The sequence below is a fragment of the Trematomus bernacchii genome, unplaced genomic scaffold (assembly GCF_902827165.1).
Source record: "Trematomus bernacchii unplaced genomic scaffold, fTreBer1.1, whole genome shotgun sequence".
Classification (NCBI taxonomy): Eukaryota; Metazoa; Chordata; class Actinopteri; order Perciformes; family Nototheniidae; genus Trematomus; species Trematomus bernacchii.
The window spans coordinates 1591549-1612356 of record NW_022987593.1 but is presented as its reverse complement, the minus strand read 5'-3'; the positions used below and the strand labels follow the sequence as shown (position 1 = coordinate 1612356).

Below are 20808 nucleotides of genomic sequence, written 5' to 3'. Positions count from 1 at the left end.
ATGACAACTTACTGTATATTTTGAGTTTGAGTTAAGTTTTCCTGCTAAAGCCGGATCACTGTGATAGTCACAGTTTTCTGGGTTGCTCCCTCAAACAAGAAAAGACCCAGAAGAAAAATCATTGACTCTGTCCTTTACGGCTCATGTGAACACCCAAACTGTAAACAGGGAATAATAATAGAAACAGACGATAACAGACAGCTTCCACTTTTCCCTTGAGTGAGTAAGAAATCAAGAGAGGATTGTTTTAATCTCAGAGGCCGGTCGTCACACCCTCCTTCCGGCTGACTCAAAATACCCAGCTCAATATATGCAGTATCGATGGGAGACCTGTGTGTGTGCAAGCGTGAAAGTCAGGGTCAGGCTATTTGTTAAAATACCTTAGAGACTTCAGTAAAAGTAAATGTAAAGGTTCTGTCTCACTTTGTTGGGTGTATTTCTCAATGTTGTTTCTGCACCTGCAGTATTAACATTGCTCTTCTTTCTGGGCCAGTAAGCATGCAATGGTTTCGAGTGGAAAATTAAAAGCTTGTGGCTTATTGTCTATCTAAAGAAAGTTACAGCTGTTAAAATGTAGTACAGCAACCAAAGTGAAGAGGACATTAAATGATGAAGCACATAATCATACTGTACATTTGCATCTTAGCATTAGCATGATTGAAGCCTGGAAGCTGCATTTATAAGTGTTAAGTATGCAGCTGAATGTTAAGAACTCTGACACAAAAGCTACACAATTGAGCAATAGCAGACCATGACGGAGCGGATTGTAGGGGGAAACGGAGCACAAGAGACAAAAAAAAGGAAGCTATTGTAAATGATTAGCTGCATTGCACCATCAACTTGTATTTACCTTCCTCATTCATAGTAACTGCATGCTCCACCATACAAGCATGAGTTGGTATAAATGCATCTTTTGAATAAACTGTGGAAATGTATTGTCAAATTACGGCTAAAAGGCTGGCTAATGGACAGTTTTATAAATCTTATTAGCGTGTTTTCCATCTTCAATATGCCTCTATTGAATGAATCAATGCCCAAAAAGTCATACTTGTCTTGCAATGGAAAACATGTACGTGTTTGTTGCCTAATTATTAATTATTATTACATATTCATTTCCATCTCTTGGAGAGTAGAAATAGATTTGCATTATCTTTCCTTTACGGGTACTGTTCAGATAAAGTAAGATAGGTAACTGTCTGAAAATAATGAAATGATTTTACATTTGGTTCACTCGTTGGTGTGTATGTGTGCCCAAAGATACTGTGATGTGATGCTTGCTCTCTGTTTGACTCACTTATACTTCCTGGGCAGGTGGTACGTTCCAGTCAGATGAGCCCATTAAGAGCAGGTAGGGCGAAGATGGCAGGTTCTTATAAGTATGTAGATTTCGTTTATATTTATTTCCAAGCTTATTGCACTAACTTCTGCTTATCAACATGTTCTTTTTAACATCCCTTCATCTACCTTTTTTTACTGTGTGATGGCCACTGCGACCACAAGCGGTAGAAGAAGGATATCAGCCATATCAACATGCCAGTGACACAACAAAATGCTTCTCAATTTAGCTAACTTCCTCCATTAGCTGCTGGTCATACCAAACCTAGTGAGTAAGCAATAATTTATACTTATGAAACTTATCATTATCAAAGTAAGATGTCATTTCTTTCAAACCTGCATTAAAGATGGGGAAAACTGGAGATTTTAAGTCAAACCATCCTCACACACTACAGTGTGAACTTAGTCATATCTCTAGTATAAACACATTGTGAGGACATTACACACACATGCCGATGCCCAAGAAAACATACACACTCCCCAAATTGGGCTCCATGGCCACGTTTCCTCCACCTCATGTAAACACTATTGTGTGCCGGGCGATAGGGATCTCTGGAACCTAATTGTTTGAGGCAATATTCGCAGTGCACTTCATGGAGAAAGTGACAAACAATGCTGCGAGCGCTGGCCGGGACATACGCTCTCTGCTCTGCTGTGACAGATGTCCACTCCATTTATTTTAACAGAAGACGAGTTTGAGTTTCGGAGATGTAGGTCAAAAGTGCATTAGGACGTATTTACACTGATCTTACCCACTGATCCTCATCATCATCATCATCATCATCATCATCATCATCATCATCATCATCATCATCATCATCATCATCATCATCATCATCATCATCATCATCGTCATCATCGCTTTGTTCAACAAAACTTGAAGGTGGCAAAAAGAGTCTGATGCAATATTATTGAGACTATAAGCAAAATCAAACAGAATTATTTTAAAATGTTTTGTAAGCCCTCTATCGTACTGTAGGTCTTTGTAAATGAAAAGATTGAAAAGAAAGTTAGTTTATGATGAAAAATCTGCTCAAATAAATACAAGATTATTTGAGTGTTAAAAGCATTGCAGTGTAGCAGCAATATTATTACACCACAAACATGAGCAAAAAAATACACATTTTGGGAACCATTCATTTATTTTCTAGCCTAATGTGTTTTCAAAATAAAAGTGACCAATAAAGAACAATCCACAATGCATACGCTCAAATATAATAAATAAGAGATTTCTTCACATATTTAACATTTTACTCCTATAACATGTTGGACTTATCTATCTTATTTCCCAAACTCTTTTTCATTGTCAAATCTGGTGCCTACGTTACCCACAATGCCACTATACTGCCACACGTTTTAGATTATGGGGTGCTGTGCCAGTAGTGGCTAATAATCTATCAAATCTGATTTTTATGTGTACAATTTGAGAAGAAGCTATAATTTCAAATTCAAGTGTAGCCACTTCATTATTCAGCTGATCACAAATTGTCTTGAAATCTCTTACTCATTATCATATTCCTCATTGTATTCAAGTTCATGGTTATCCTGATCTCTGTAACGGCACCTCGTATGGTGTCAGCCACATGTCGACGGTCACACATCGCTCCGTGCCCAGGATGCACCTGGCCTGGGTCTAGCGGGCGGACGCGGGGGACAGCTGTTTCCTGTGCACACTTCCTGGTTTGGCAGAGCAGAGGGGTAGGGGGGGGGGGGGGGGGGTTAATATGGGGAGGAGGGCCAGGCGAACGGTCGGAACGGGCCTTTTCCAAACAGGATATATCTGCCACAGCCACAGGTGTGAGAGTACCCTCACTCCTCATCCTCTTACTGTATATACATTTTAAAAAAGAAATCACAGACCCCTACCCATTTGAAGCTTTGGTCGTTTGGTTGAGAGAGGATGGAGGGAATTGGAAGAAAATCAAAGATAAGAAGTTTATAAAGGAAACACAAAGGAAGGTGGGATACAGAAGGAGGGAAAGGGCTCCTTTATTGTATCAGAATAGACTCTCAGTTGGGGGGGGGGGGGGGGCGGGCGGCCGGCCGGTGGGCTAATCAGAGCATAATAGGCTCAATCAATAGTTTCCTTGATTGCACACATACTGAACGCCCAACGTCAGAAGTTGAACAGGAGCCAGCAAAGCAACACGGCACCATGTCTTTATGAGGAACTAAAAGCGGGAGTGTAAACATATACAAAACTGAGATTATGTTTTATTGCACCACCACCACCCTGCTGCAGTGCAAACAGCACATTGCTATGTTTATATGGCTACAAAAAAAAAACATAAAAACCCTAATATATGTAATAAATTATGTATAGGGATGCCGATGGTCAGTGAAGATAAATGTTGACTGAGAGTGAGGTAAATATTTGACCCATGAGTAAAGTCATTTGGTTGCAAAACATATTTTTCACATGCTGTCTGCAGAAGAAGACTTCTAAAATGTTGCCCAAGGCGTAAATAGACGGCTGTGTTTGGTTTAGACGTTTGGGAGAAGGCTGAGATGCAACTGGAGATGCCAACTTGTGTATTTAATGGATTGTTAGAGGAAAAACATATAAAGTATTTTTAGGACACAGCAAATTAAATCTAACTTGTCTGACAGTAAATGCAACCCTATTGAACATAAATTAATAAACCAATTAATAATTGTAATTGAACCCCAATAGTTACATTCTCGTCGTATATCTTGTTTTATTTCCGACACCCATATTTTTTAGTTTTGACACATCTCCAGTCCCCATATACCAGCAATAATAATATTTTAGACACAATAAGAGAAACAAATGCAGTGTTGACTGAAGGCACTCTCAAAACTGTTAAAATTATGTACTGCAGATAGTGATGTGTGCTGTGTGAAATGTCACCATTAAAAGAAAGGCAATTTTAGCATCAGCCAATTCTTCCTCTGATGGTCGTAGAAGGCATACTGTACTGTAAAAGATGACGTGTCAAAAAATTATGACAGAGTCCGACTCATTCGACCGGGAAGGACTCAGTGGGACATTTGGCTCTAAAGCATCATCCCCTGTGCTTGATTACGTGCAAAACTTTACACGTGCACTACATCTTTTCAAACAGCCCACTCACATCCACTTACACTTTTGGCAACACAACTGCAAATATTTCCATCAGAGATGAGCACTGACAATAGTGTGCGTGTTTGTGTGTGTGTGTGTGCGTGTGTGTGTGTGTTTGTGTGTGTGTGTGTTTCAGTGTTTTTGTTTTTTTTGTGCAGATGTGGACCACTGTGTATTTGTTTATCTCTGTGCATGCATACAGTGTGTGTGTGTGTGTGTGTGTGTGTGTGTGCGTGTGCGTGTGCGTGTGTGTGTGTGTGTGTGTGTGTGTGTGTGTGTGTGTGTGTGTGTGTGTGTGTGTGTGTGTGTGTGTGTGTGGTGGCCCTGGGGTCAGGATGACACTGTGGAACAACAGTGTATTGTGTCTTCCTCTCTCATATTTCTCATCATCAGCACTGTCGCCGTCCAAATTCCACTGGTGTGTTCACAGCATGGCGGAGGGACTCGGCCCTGTTGTCCACCCCCGTCCTGCAATAATAGGAAACTCTGCATCACTTTTCCACTTTCTCCCTCACTATTCATCGCTAATTCAAAATATATGACTTCCTGTTTGGCGCTCACTTGCTCGGGACATGCTTTTATTGTTACAGTATAGTGTGGGTGTTTTGCTGTATGGGTGTGGAGGTTGGAAAACATTTGTACATTTATCAAACTTGCACAAAACGGTGCCTAGAGATCGGGTCTCCCGTGACCCTTTTCAAGTTAAAATTATATAATAACTACGCTCTAGTTTTTTTTATCAGAACAAGGCTTCATGATATCCTCCACAACAGCTATATACACTACAAAACAGATTTTAGCCAAGTCTGAAGGTCTCTAAAATAAAAGTGTATAATTTGGTGTTCGGGTCTGGGAAGACCCAGCAGCATTGCTGTGGGTGACTCGGGGTCAAATTTGGCCCAATCAAGATTCATCTTTGACTTTAGACACATTTTTATTTTTGAGTGTTTTGGACTGAAATAAATCATGGGTCAAAATTGACCCGCGAACACCATGAACGGTAACAGCTTTCGAACACAACGCGAGGGTTAAACACCCTGTTACTTTCACACTCTGTTTCTAAAACCATGATAGTCTGGTAGTGTACATTTTTATTTATTTATTGCTTGATAATATTGGTTATATCAAGATACTTTTCATCAAGGTCAGGTCTAGAGCATACTCTAACCCAACATCACAAACTGTGCCACCATGCTCAAGCAGTAAAAAAGCAACAAATGATACAGTAAATGTTTTTGGCTGGTTTTGTGATGCAGCTCGCTATTTCATAATTACCATATATTTTTTGTAAACATGTTACAAAAACAAGCCCCACGGACCCGCCGAAGGGGCCGAAACCACAAAATCTGCAAGCAAAAGTGTCTGAGGGCTTCTTAAGATGTAATAAACTATGAATGTTTTATATCCATGTAACGGGAAGAAACTCAGCTAACTGAACTTTTTTTTTTTTCTTTGCAAAAAAACCCACAAAGCTAACGCCGAGCCTCTGAACTAGCCACGAGCGAAAAAATCTTAAAGCAGAACTCTAGCCATACCGATCGATATACTTATTGGATCTGCACAAACAAGCTTAGATAACATCCTGAGAGTCCACAGATTATAGAAATATAAGGATCATCACTGAGTGATCAGAACTCGTGACAGGGGAAGCAAATACAGACAACACACGAGTAGCTTTAGGTAGCAAAACACGGAGATATGCTCACCTTAGCTGTTATTCTGATCAAAAGTCGTGTTCAATGGCATTAAAACGAGAAAAAACGTGGCTGAAGGTTAATCCATAGGTTATACCAATGTGTTTGTCACTTTGAAAAAATTATTGATAATCCATAATTCCATTTTTATGCAAAAATCGGAGAAGAAAGATTAGCTGCTAATGGTAGTCACCAGAGGTTAGCGCAGCTTCCGGTTTTGCTACGCGTCTCTCTCACTCCTTATTTGGTAACCTGTGTGTGTATGTGGAACTTTCCCTCGATTCCATTGGCTCTAGCGGTTAAAAAGAGATGTCAATCATCAAAATCGACCAAGGGGGGCCAGAGATATGTCAAATCCACCCAAATGACCCCAGAAGTGGGTTTCTTTTGCTAAACCTCTCTAAAAAGGTCAAATGTCACTTGTTTTGCATCAATCTTGATACAGGGTACTTATTATATGTTGTACTTTGGATTCCTAAAGCGTTTAGTCTACTAACCCATCATCCAAGGGTAGTTTTCACTATAAGTAAAAAAGAATTTTTGGACGGACACTATAATTTACAGTTTTTTTACTATGTTCAATCTGAATGTTCTTTAAAATAAAAAACATCTATATTGATTCTGACTTTTCTACATCCAACTCACAGGTTTATCATTACTTTGAGAAAAAAGATTATTAATTTTCCCCTTTTAGAAGTGTAGTTATGGTCATTTGTTCTGGAAATGTCATTTTCGAGCCTGAGACCTGAAAAACAGGCTTGGGGCCTAACAGGTTTTTAATGAAAAGATCTCAATATAGCAGATCCCTTCACACAACTTTAATGTCCAGGTATGTTGTGCAATGGCAATTTTAGTTGATTAAAAAGCACATATGAACCTTTTTTTTTTTTTTTGCCAACTCAAAGGGGGGAAATATCTTTGTTGACCTGATCTGTTTCCTTCGGTTTTCCACCAGCGGATCTGACTAACTGGAGTCAAGGCCTGAATTTCAAAATCTACTTTGATGTGGCACACAGCCCTTTTTCCAGTAACACATTTGAAGGGATTGCAAAGTCCAACATAGCAAAATACAAAGCTCTGAAGCTCAGTGCGTTCAGTGTCAGCTACAGTCTCATCTGTCGATCACTGGAACAGCTATAAATTAAGATTATTGCTCATGGGCACTTCAAAGTGTAACAAGAGACAAGATCATTTTCCTGTTTCACGTTCCTCACCGTGCCGATCTACAAAATCTACAAAATCTGGAATTCAACCCCAACCTTAGGTAGTCCACCACCTAAGTCTAAATCAGGTAAAAACACCAATCAGTATAATTAAATATGTTTCAGCAGCAAAACAAATGAAACTGCATCCTCCAAAATAAACAGTTGAATTAACATTTCTCTTAAACAGTTCCAATGAAAACTGAGCATTACTGTTAAATGCAGGGCTCTTGTAATTTCTACGGTTACCTAATAATATCTAAGGGCAATAGTTGTCACACACACACATACTGTCTTCTGTGAAGAAATTATTGCAGTCGTGTTGTGGTCTGATCACCTCTAGATGGCGACAGAGAATACGTTTTAAATGTGCAACTTCCAGGTCTGTTTGTGTTCTTGTGCTTTTTGTTAAATGTATTAAAAGATTCAGAGCAGTGTACGCATCGATATTTGTTACTATCATAATATAAGCTGACTAACAAGAGTTAGAGTATTATATTTATGTGCTATCACAGACGGGTAAGAGAGAATTAATGATATTTTGTACACAACTCTTTTTTTTGCAGGTTTATTTCAGATCACCTGTTGCACATGATATGGTGACATCATTCTTTGATTAGGACTTGAGACGGGGACAGTCTGATCTCGCAAACATCTAACAGATATTATCTGCCAAAAACTCTGGTCTGTGGGCCGTGTTCAGACGACATTTTGTGAACAATCTGAAATGTACTCAAGTCAATATTTAATAACACATATCTAGGTCTGCATTAGCAATTTATTTTAAGTGCATTGGCTGGCAAATAAGAACATATGTTAGTGCTCATCTTGCAGCACTAATGTTCGAAACATCTGACTATGGGAGAAATCTTGTTATAGTTCTGGACTCTGACCTACATTTAAAAACTCACAATATCAGGAATTACAAAATCGGCATACTACTAATTCAGAAATATAGCTGGACTCAAACTGACTCATATCTACATTCTCAAAGATATTGAAGTGACTGTTATTTTGTATATATTGATTGTTGTGCTTTTATTTAGGTCTTAGTGTGTGCATATGTATAAATGTGTCTTTTGATTGTGTATATTATATACATATTTGCATACATACTTTTATATATTATTTGTTTTTGTATTCGGGATTGTGGGAAACGGTATTTCGATCTCTGTCTGTACTCACAAACTGAAAGATTGACAATAAAGTTGACTGACTTAAAAAACCTGTTCTTTTCTTTTTGTCCATTTACTAGACATGTCATCATACTAAGGTATAACGAAATTGCTTACGTTTCTGTCAATGCAGTGAAAGAAATAGGCACAAATAAATAAAAGCAGTAGTAGCAGCAATAAGAAGGCACTAATTAGATTAAATCAAATGTTAATGTACTTCATTACAAATTTAAGAAACTACAAAATGTAATTATAAGTGGTTGTTAATAAAAAAGATTCCAAAGAAATCTCCTTAAATTCCTAAAAAAATTACCTTTTAATATTTGTGGTTGCAGACTCTGTAGGTTGTATGTGTATGTTCGCAGTTATTATACTGTGTTCTGAGGGTGGGCATGGATAAGAGTGTTGCCACAGCTCTAGGGAAGGACCCGTTCTTCAGTCTGTTTGTGTGTGATGTCCTGAACTGTTTGCGTTTTAAACAGGGAGTGTCCGGTGTGTGTGGCGTCTGTGATAATGCTGCTGGCCTTCTTCCACAGTCAGCTTTTTCAGATCTTTGCAGCTGGCGTACCACACAGTGATGCAGCTCGTCAGGATGCTCTAGTAATTGAACGGTAGACTTTTGCTAGCAGTTCCTGTGTGAGCCTGGCCTGTTTCAGCTTTCTCTGGAAGAAGAGCAACAGTGTCTTTACAAGTCTATGTAAAAAAACTAAAATAACCCGACAACTGCAACTTATTTAGAACGCTGCAGCTGGAGTTCCCACTAACACCAAGGAAGTATCACATCACCCAGTTCTCAAAGCATTTCACTGACTCCCAATGCATCAAAGGATTTACTTCAAAATATTTTACTGACCTTCAAAGCTCTGAATGGCTCGAGGCCAGAATAGATGTCTGATGTGTTGCTTTGGGAAAGCCACTTGGAGCTCTGAGATTATCTGGCAGAGGGTTGCTTATTGTCTCAAGGGTCAGAATCGAGCGTGCGGAAACAGTTTTTATTGTTATGCCTCGCAGATCTAGAATAAACGTCCAAAACATCTGAGGTCTACCACAACCCTGAGTTCTTTTTTTTACACTGCTTTTACCAAGGTCATTTAAACATGTCATTTTTCTTAAAAAATCTGCACCTATGCAATCATTTGTATCTACTTTATTTCAAATATTTATATATATATATATTTTTTTTCTCTCTACTGTATTAATGCTTGTTTATATAACTTTAAGGGGCCTTAGTCTAAAATGTGCTATACAAATAAACCTACCTTACTATTTATGCAAGAGCTTATGCAACATCCTTCTTAAACATTTATTTATTACTAAAGAGGCATTTGTTTACAATTGAAGGGGTTTTGTAATTACTTCCCGTGAAGCTATTTGTTATATTTGTACTTTCAAGTAAAATTGTTATTTTCTTTTTTTAATGGTTTCACAGGCTTATTTCCCGTCAGCTGAAATTTGGGAAACATTACCGCCATAAGTATAGTCCTCCATTTGTGGGCATGATGCTGTGTAACACACACACACACACACACACACACACACACACACACACACACACACACACACACACACACACACACACACACACACACACACACACACACACACACACACACACACAGACACACAGACACACACACACACACACACACACACACACACACACACACAGACATAAACACACACACAACCTTGCTCTCTGCTGGTGGGCTGCCGCTGCACCACTCAGTGTGTGGGTGGTCTGCACCAGGTGGAGGAGAGAGGGATTAACACCAGGCCTGCCTTAAGGGGGGGAAAAGTACAGAGGGAGAGATTATTAGAGATGGAGGAGAGATAGACATCTGTCCACCAGATGTGCTGTGCAAACATACGGAGGTGGTTTATGAAACAGAAAAGAGAATAAAAAGGCTTTTGGTCTCGAGGCTCGGTGACAATTGAATGCATTGTGACTGAAATAACAGTCAGCCTCCCTCTTCCCTAATAACTCTCTTTACTTTTTCCATGTGTGTGTGTGTGTGTTTGCTCATGTTGTCTGTCATTTGGTTACATACATAACACAAACACACACACATTTGTTCTCTTTCCGTCTCTTCTTCCGTTCCCCGGAGGAACTTCAGCAGGCTGCTATTATACAGTGCAGTGTAAACCAGTGATGACCACCTGTCAAAACATGTCAATTCACTGTGTGTGTGTGTCTGTGTGTCTGTATGTTTCTGTGCGTGTCTGGAGGATGTTGGGAGGCAATGAGACATGTAAAACCTACAGCAGAACAAAAATAATTATTTTGATTCTAATCCCTCACTGATTTGCTTTTATTTGAGTAAATATTTAATTGCACATCCTCAAAAGTACACCACCCTTCATTTCACTGAAGATATGAGCGATCAATAATGTGTCGTGAGTATGTGACAAATAGACATTTCTGCTGAGTAATGGAAACAAACATTTGTAGCCTAAATACAATTTAGAAATTGGACCTTAAGTTAACTTTTCCTTGTCAAAAATACTCACCAATGAACTGTCAAATAAACAATACCTAATAAAACAAGTTAAAAGTTGTACTTAATGCAAAATACTTATTACGATAAGTTTTAACTGTACGTTCTGTAAAATATATATATCATACAGGCATCTATACCAAAGACCAACGTTTTTTTTAATCAAGGAAAGGCATGATTCATTTGATTGAAAGCTGAAGAAAAGCTAACCTTGTGGTGAGATAATTTTTATTTTTTTAAATACACAGAAATATCATTTTTCTTTTTCCAGCTAAACCACATTTGCCATTGATTGTGAACAAAAAAGGGTACGATTTGGCTTAAATTACACATTTGACTACAACTAACACTCTTCCTTTTATAACATACTGTATAAATATGTCAAACTTTATTTATTTTCCTCTGAGTGTCTATGGGTTGACTGTTTCAGTTCTTAACTCTGCAGCATGTGTGTGTGTGTGTGTGTGTGTGTGTATGTGTGTGTGTGTGTGTGTGTGTGTGTGTGTGTGTGTGTGTTTTACAGCTGTTTACATAGCTAACAGTGGGTGAGCTCTGTACAACAAGCCCTACCTCTGGGATTTAGCTTTATGTTGAAGGCCTATAAACTCTGGATGAAAGCTGGGGCCAAATTAATAAACTTTAACAGGATAAAGATGTGGCTTATTACACAGCATGACATCGCTTATTACACAACATAACATTGCCCTCCCTTAAATTACAAAAAAAACAATCTTAATTTACAAGTTCCTGCATGTCCATAGAACATTATACAGTAAAAAACACACTTGATTTGGTTCGTGTATATCATGTTTGCATTAAAATAAATATCCCTTTCATACAGTGCCTTTCCCTGATCCTTCATATTTCTACCCACTGGCTCACTTTACCCCAGAGCTCCCCCTCTGAAGAGATATAAAGTTAAACCAGCGAACCCAAAAGGCAAACACACTTGGATAGCTGAGTCCTCAATCCACGCCTTTGGTGTTACCTGGAGCTATTACAGGCTTTTTTTCTATCATGTTCTGGTTATTGGGTGCTATTAGATTTGTATCCCGCCTCGCTCTGTTAAAGTTGTTTTTCTTTCGAAGCCTAGCTGTGAAACGTACTTTAGCACAAAAGTTATAGAGCAATAAATTCTGGAAGATAAAGTGGCTGAATTTCTTTAAAAACTCAATGTTGTGTAATTACTTGGACAGCGAATAGAGAAGAACTTACCGATATGAGAAGCCTTTCTGTATGTGTGTGGCTTTTACATAATATAGTGCACAATGTGGTGGAAGGTTTAAACCTGGACAGGATGTCTCAAAGCATCAACTCTTACAGTAAATCAGTACATTTGTGATCCACAGGATAAATGGTAAAGCTCCGATCAGTTTTTTTGTTTTTTTGTTGGCCAGCATATATTTTCATGAGTTAATAGGAGAACTTGCGAAGGGTCACTTATTTTACACATACAGGAACATTATCATTCATTTGAGTCATGTTTAATGTAATATTAATTTGTTTTGTTGCATTGTTTATGCTAAATGTAATAGTTCAAGCGTTAGATGCATACTGTACGTATATACACTATGAATGAGATGAACTCTTAATTGCTGCTGGTCACTTAAATCACTAAAAGCTTTTTGTTGAAGGCCTACAATGACATAACATTTATTTTAGCGCTTTTTTATTGTCTTTAAAACTCCTGAGGAAAATATCTGTCTCTTTAGCTGCTTAATGCTCCACTTCATCCAACAGCAAGTCTGCATCTGTGTCTATGTGCTGCTTGGTGCTGAGCTTGTAGTGCACAGTGGGTTTTCAGAGCTTTTTACACTTAAAACAGCTAAGAGTCAATCACAACAGTAGAGAGGAGCTGCAGATTCATCACTATCTATTTCACATTGCTCACATTTTGAATATAAAAAGCAATCACCAGCTACATAGCGTACATCTTGTTTATGGAAAAAAAATACGTTCCTAATAATGGGATTAAAGTGAACAAAATCATTATTACATATTTGACCTATTTGCAACACGAGATTTTCTACATGTTTCACTTCTCAAAACAAAAAACCACAGTTAAGACCTAGACAGTAGAATGCTATGATTCCTGCAGGACACATTTGAAACATGACACTGCCACCATTCATGATTATTAACGTTGCAAGAAAATTACTTTTGTAAAACAGGAATCTAACGCAAGTCTGCAATTTCCACTGCTTTCCACTCAAGAACAAATATTACATGCTTTCTCCCTGTCTGGTCTACAATTAACTTTCCCTCAAAAGTGGGATGTTTAATTTGTATGCAAATGCATTTTGAGAGCAGTGTTAGTGTAGTTTTATTACGCGTTTGCTTTGGCAGAAAATCTGAATAAAAAAAGCATTTAGTGTGTGTTCCACCTGATGACTTATTACTGCTGCTGCCTGTCACCAGCAGTTCCTCACATTGTTATTCCCCTCCCATTCCTCCTTCCTTTCTAAAAAACAGGACGTGTTATCTGTATTATTTGGAAATCTGCTACAAATCTGGCATCCATATGTCGGGACATAATTGTTTCATGTCTTTCAATTTGGTTTTATGAAAGAGTATTCTTCTCCGCACATGTGCATATTCTTTCTTTCGTGTCTTTGTTGTTTTTGAAGTGAATCCTAGCATTGTGTGTGGTTGTGATACTGCCCACTGAGGCCTTGTGCTGTGTGAGTGAGTGTTTTGGGGATTATGGTTCAAAGGGGGCTGCGCTGAGCTTGCACAGATGACTCGGGCCTGAATGTTCACTTATGTCTGTTACAGGTTGCCAATCAGTTTGGAATTTATTGAAGATTGGTTCCACACATTTGTTCCTGTGTTCTGATGTCAACGTTATGTTGACCTTTAGTTTGATCAACAATTTACTGTGGGACAGAAAGCAATTACAGTCGGTTTACGAGACGTGCAGTTAAGGGGAGTACACTGAAAAAACTGAACCGTTGGCTTTAGTTAAATGTATTATGTAAACAAATGTAACATAACTGTATTAGGTTAGTTAACCTAATCTTTTTTATTAAAACGTAATATTGTTGCTTTCAACTAACCTAGTACAGTTATGTGAAATCTGTTGACATAATACATTTAATTAAAGTCAACGTTTTAGTTTTTGTAGTATAAAAGTGTAAATATGAGCCCAGACCCATATTAGCACCCAAAGATGGTTGAAATGTTTGGTTTTACGATACTGCTTTGTAAACCTTGAGAATGTTTAATATATATCCTGATACAATGCTGGATTAGCAGTGGGCAACTGCAGGTTCACCTTGTGCTACCCATCTCCTAAAATGATGCCCCCATACAACTAAACCAATTGAAACAGTCAAAAAGGTGCCTCCTATTTACGTTAATTATCTCTCTTCACCTTGATTTGTGTCCGCCGTTACACATCTTTCATTGGGCATGAATTGGAAAGCCGCACACCTGTCTTTACAAGGTCTTACTGCGGACAATGTCTGTCAGAGCAAAAATCAAGGGATCATGAAAAGGTACAAATCTAGAGAAGACTACAAAAAAAATCTTGAGGAAAGAAAATGATTCTTTTGGAATTAACTGACGAGACTTTATGTGAAAGAAGATGTCCCAACTGATATAACACAACTAAATATGGAGTGACATGATTGAGACTTGATGAAATGAATCAAAGCCTGCCAGCTTGCCCAGGCAAGGCAAGGCAAGTTTATTTATACAGACCCTTTCAACACCAGGCAATTCAAAGTGCTTAACAAAAATGAAAGATATTAAGAGCATTAAGAAATAGTGCAGCTGAAACACATTATGAAATGGCTTTTAAGAACAGTCATTATAAAGCAAAGATAATAAAATAAACATAAAACAAGCTAATATAGAATAGCACGGGTATAAAATACATGAATAAAAGTTACAGTGCAGTGTAAGATATGAATAGTTCAATTAAAAGCAGCGGCAAAAAGATGAGTCTCCAGCCTGGATTTCAGAGTACGAGTTGCAGGACCTGCAGGTTTCTGGTAGTTAGTGCCAGATGTTTGGAGCATAATAACTAAACGCTGCTTCTCCATTGTTTAGTTCTGACTCTGGGGACAGAAAGCAGACCAGTCCCTGAAGACCTGAGAGTTCTGGATGGTCCATAATTCAGCAGGAGATCAGATATGTAATTTGGCCCCCTAAACCATTCAACGCTTTATAAACCAGCAGCAGTATTTTGAAATCAACTATTTGACACACAGGAAGCCAGTGTACAGACCTCAGCTACACTCAGATGTCCTCCTCTTCCCACTTAATGATGTTTGCCCCTTGCACCCTTTTGATCTTGGCGATATAAATTGATTGTTAGTGCCCTGGTCCTTCTTCTTTTGCATGACCCTGGAGAACTGCTTTTCAAATGGCATCTCATAAACCCATCCTATACCCCACCCCTCTGAGTTAATATTGTAACTCCCAACTGCTGAGCTGTGCTTGGTAGAGCCAAGATGCTAAAGCCTTTCATATTCTAAAATCACCCAAAAAATCCATTACATGTAATATCTATTAATTTCCATTTTTTTCATGGAGCACAACATTCATGAACACCAGCATGATGAACACAGAAGAACTGAAAAAAGAGAACAAGGCAGCCAAAGAAGAAAACAGAAGTTCATGAGCTGACATTAGAGCGGGGGAACGACCGAGTGTGGGTGAGGGGAGTGAGCTTTTATGAGAGTTGAGTCAACTAGGGTGGTCCTTAGCTGCATGCTCAGATGGGAGGCTTACAACACCCAACATAAAAAAAAACTCCAAGTCATCCCAATAATTCTAACTCTTCCCAACTGCAGCGGACACAGAACCGTCCAACTCTGTCCGGCTACCCATAATGTGAGGTCTGAGAAATGCATTTGTTGCAAACACATTCAAAACACTTCACAGCTGTTGGTTTTTCGCTGATTCAGGTCTCCCCCTTTTGTCTGCCAAAGCATAAAACTGTTTAAACAGTCAGTTTGAATTTAATGGCAGTTTTTGATGTGTTCGTACTTGGAAAGATTAGCTTGGTTTGATCCAGAAACATTCAAGAGTTATCAAGTCAGAGCTCATTAATGATCCCTCCAACTCTTGTTTCCCTGGCTTGGGTCTCCAGCACCTGTCAGCTTTTTTATTAGCACTGAAGGCAGCACTGGATACTGAGCAGCAGGATGGAGCGGTTATAAGGGGAGGAGAAGCAGGGAAGTGGGAGGAGAAGAGGAAAGGGGGATATTTGTGATATTTATGGGCTGAAGGCTGGGACATGGTGCAGCACACAGCACACCGTTGTATGGCACTCCTGAAGCTACACATTTCCCTTTTTCTTTCATCCAGTGCAGGGCAACTGCCTTCAATGTTGTTGTTTTGAAGTTGTCCTCCATCTCAGATACATACTGTACATGTATTATTCATAAAGGCAAAAGCAAAGCTTAAACTATGACTCCAATTATCATTTTGCAAATCAGCATGTGTGAATAGGCAAAACATTTGGACCAGATATAATGCCTTTTTTGAATAACAGTACATGTTTACTCCTCTTCAAATTCATAGATATACAACATTCATGTTTATGAAGAGAAAAAAAGATTCTGGCTAAAACTGAGAAATCTGTTAGTCATTATTTCCTGTTATATGCATAAGTAGATTGTTCACCCTATTGGTTTATCCCATTCTCTGTTCTTTTCTGGACTTTCTTCTGCTTTCTTAGAGAACCTATACACAAATATCAACCCCCACTTATCACTCAACAGACCTGTGTTTAATAGCTCCTCCCTTATTTGAAAACTTGCACCACCCAAACTGAAATAAAAGCAGCTAACTTTGATAACCCTGGCCGAAAAAGCAGCATGTTCTCCTTTTGATTGTATGATGTTACGCAACCATGGGCAACAAACTCTCTTGTCAAAATGAACTAGTGAAAAAAAAGGAAACCATCTTCATTTCCCGGAAGGTGTACAGGATTCCTGCTCTTTTCTACAATAGAGATGAAAACATCTTAATGGCATTGGGATTGCAGCACAAAGGTGATGAAAACAGGAAAGGTGAAGAAGGATGAAAATCATGAAGTGACAATCGAGGTATTTATGCCAAGCAACTGTTTTACTGTTATATCAATTGAGAAGATATACTTTCAACACTCATCCATGCTATGTTCATTATTTTTATCTTTGTGTAATATCTTTTTTAGTGGTCAGCGCAGAAAACGGTGATCAAGAAACACTTTCTTGGATACCGTCCTATGAACCCATGCCCTCTTTATGAGAAGACCAACAAAACACTTCCTGTTTTTCATCCGTGTGGAAGGCACATGCACAGAGCAGTGGCAGATAGCTCATGACACCAACAAAGCTCGTCTCTGCTATGTTAAGACAGATAATGGTCAAAGTTGGAGCGACGTGAAAGATTTGACTGACTCGCTGCATGAAATCAAACAGTGGGCCACATTTGCTGTCGGGCCAGGCCATGGTCTTCAAACAGAGAGTGGAAGATTGATCGTCCCAGTTCATGCTTATATTTCTAAATCTTGCTCACGCCCTGCCCTGCATGCAGTCTCCCTGTATAGTGACGACGAGTGATAACTCTGGACCCAGTGGTTACTCAGACCTGGCTTACATTGATGGAGGTTGGTTTGCATGTCTTATGGAGTGTGGAGAGGGGAACTACACTGAACAGATTGCCTTTAAGATGTTTAGCTACAACGAGCTCAAGCAGGCCATTAAAGGGTAAAACAAACTGGCTGTTGTGTAATACTATTGCACTGAAATCCCATTCATAACTTCTGAATATAAAATGTGTTAACAGAAAGTTAACATGCCTAATAACCTCTAAAAAATGTTAGCACTTAAACTAGGGTTTAGCCCATTACAAACTAATGCACCAGCACTCACAATAGTTTGGCTTATTTGAAGCGAATATACCTGCTGTCTCGTTGTTTTGTTTGTATCTTTATGCTTTATTGCACTTATTGTAAGTCGCTTTGGATAAAAGCGTCAGCTAAATGAAATGTAATGTATTAATGATTTGCATCAATCAAATCTATCATGTATGACCTTTACTTACATTTACCACTTTGTGTCAATTATTCAACTAATAAAACATACATTTTGACAAAGAAATATCTTTATAAGTGTTTTATTTTAAATGTTTCTGAATAATAATGTTATCCATTTTATCCAGATAATGCCATCATGTATTTTTCTGCCTCTGATAAGGCACATACTCAGCTAAAGGAAGCAGTTGAAGAGCTTTAGCGTCAGTAAACTGAGTAGTGCTGACAACACAAAGTTGAATCTGTTCAAAGAAATGGGAACAAGTATTGCAGAACAGGCAAACATTTCAACGAAAATGGGTTCCTATACTGCTTTTTCTTGAAAACGCATGGGCATTTCCCTTACGTTGTCTTCTTTAGAAGGAAAGAAGGAAATGAACCTCCTCTTATCACCAGACATCAGGTTGTGCATAAAAGCTCCTCCCCTATTCACAGACTTCGCCAACCAGCCTGAAAAAAAGGAGAAAGCAAACTTGGATAATCCTGGAAAGGCAAGCTGCACGTCTTCTTTTAGTAACCGTACGATTTTATACAACCATGGGCAACAAACTCTCTTGTCAAAAAGAACTAGTGAATAAAAAGGAAACCATCTTCAAGAGTGAGGTGTACAGGATTCCTGCTCTTTTCTACAATAGAGATGAAAACATTTTAATGACATTTGCAGAAAAGAGGAAGACTGAAGATGATTCTAGCACAGAGGCATTGGTAATGAAGACAGGAAAGGTGAAGAAGACACCAAAGGTGAACAAGGAGGAAATGGAAGTGACAATCGAGGTAATTATGCCAAGCAACTGTTTTACTATTATGTCAATTGAGAATATATACTTTCAACACTCATCCATGACATGTTCATTATTTTTAACTTTGCGTAATATCTCTTTCAGTGGTCGGAGCAAAAAACATTGATCGAGAAATGTTCTCACCGTCCTATGAACCCGTGCCCTCTTTATGAGAAGACCAACAAAACACTCTTCCTGTTTTTCATCCGTGTGGAAGGCACATGCACAGAGAAGTGGCAGATAGATAATAACCACAACAAAGCTCGTCTCTGCTATGTTAAGACTACAGATAATGGTCAAAATTGGAGCGAAGAGACGGATTTGACTGACTCGCTGGATGAAATCAAACACTGGGCCACATTTGCTGTCGGGCCAGGCCATGGTCTTCAAACAGAGAGTGGAAGATTGATCGTCCCAGTTCATGCTTATGTTTCTATATCTGGCAAAAGCCCTGCCCCGCATGCAGTCTCCCTGTATAGTGACGACGAGGGCGAAACATGGCACTTTGGCACAATGCTTAAAAAAGAGTCACTTGAATGTCAAATGGCAGAATTTGTTGACCATTCGGACAACAGCCTCATCTACTGCAATGCACGCACTAAGGGAAGTAATCGTGAAGAAGACATCAGTTATGACAGAGGAGAGGTTTTTTCCAAGCTGAGCGGTAGAAGAAATCTTGTAGAAACAGGTGGAGGCTGTCAAGGAAGTGTTGTCTCATTTCCAGATCAAGATGGCATTATAGGGGGGAAATCGAGCCAGAACCAAAACAAGTGGCTGCTCTTCACCCACCCGAGTGATAAATCCAAAAGATTGGATTTAGGAGTGTATGTGAATAAATCTCCACTAGACCCAAGTAAATGGAGCGCTCCCTGGGTCATTAACTGTGGACCCAGTGGTTACTCAGACCTGGTTTACATTGATGAGGGTTGGTTTGCATGTCTTATGGAGTGTGGAGAGGGGAACTACACTGAACAGATTGCCTTTAAGATGTTTAGCTACAACGAGCTCAAGCAGGCCATTAAAGGGTAAAACAAACTGGCTGTTGTGTAATACTATTGCACTGAAATCCCATTCATAACTTCTGAATATAAAATGTGTTAACAGAAAGTTAACATGCCTAATAACCTCTAAAAAATGTTAGCACTTAAACTAGGGTTTAGCCCATTACAAACTAATGCACCAGCACTCACAATAGTTTGGCTTATTTGAAGCGAATATGTCTCGTTGTTTTTGTTTGTAATCTTTATGCTTATTGCACTTATTGTAAGTCGCTTTGGATAAAAGCGTCAGCTAAATGAAATGTAATGTATTAATGATTTGCATCAATCAAATCTATCATGTATGACCTTTACTTACATTTACCACTTTGTGTCAATTATTCAACTAATAAAACATACATTTTGACAAAGAAATATCTTTATAAGTGTTTTATTTTAAATGTTTCTGAATAATAACGTTATCCATTTTATCCAGATAATGCCATCATGTATTTTTCTGCCTCTGATAAGGCACATACTCAGCTAAAGGAAGCAGTTGAAGAGCTTTAGCGTCAGTAAACTGAGCAGTGCTGACAACACAAAGTTGAATCTGTTCAAAGAAATGGGAACAAGTATTGCAGAACAGGCAAACATTTCAACGAAAATGGGTTCCTATACTGCTTTTTCTATATGGGCATTTCCACTTACGTTGTCTTCTTTAGAAATACATTTTGAAAGTCTGGGATTTGTAACCTCTGGTTTGATTCTTAATTGATTTGGTGATTTTAACAAGGATTATACCATATGTACTTTTAGGCCAAGAAAAATGTCAGGAAATATACGCATTGGTTTTTCCAACTTTTGCTTATTGACATATTATGTTGCTGCTCTTAAATCCTACTCATTTTGCCTTTTAATTTCTTCTCTATTTTTCATGTTTTGTGACATTCATCCAGCCTGATGTTCCATTTGTAATTGTAGTAAATGGTTGTAATGACCTATGACAACCATAAATGCAAATGTCAGCAACAGTTGC

The 20808-nt window shown here is 38.6% G+C and overlaps 2 protein-coding genes across 2 annotated transcripts; both read left to right on the top strand.

Annotated features, from left to right (window-relative positions):
* The first annotated feature begins 16822 nt into the window (after positions 1-16822).
* Positions 16823-18077, top strand: LOC117481542 (sialidase-3-like). The gene is given in 5 exon segments (XM_034129258.1): positions 16823-16974; positions 16976-17045; positions 17156-17244; positions 17246-17540; positions 17542-18077. Coding segments are annotated over 5 exon segments (732 nt in total). The 5' UTR covers positions 16823-16849; the 3' UTR covers positions 17695-18077.
* A 376-nt stretch (positions 18078-18453) lies between these two features.
* On the top strand, positions 18454-20201 carry LOC117481541 (sialidase-3-like). Its single transcript, XM_034129256.1, has 2 exons — positions 18454-18790; positions 18901-20201. The coding sequence occupies exons 1-2, from the start codon at positions 18554-18556 to the stop codon at positions 19822-19824; spliced, it is 1161 nt and encodes a 386-aa protein (XP_033985147.1). The 5' UTR covers positions 18454-18553; the 3' UTR covers positions 19825-20201.
* Positions 20202-20808: the final 607 nt, after the last annotated feature.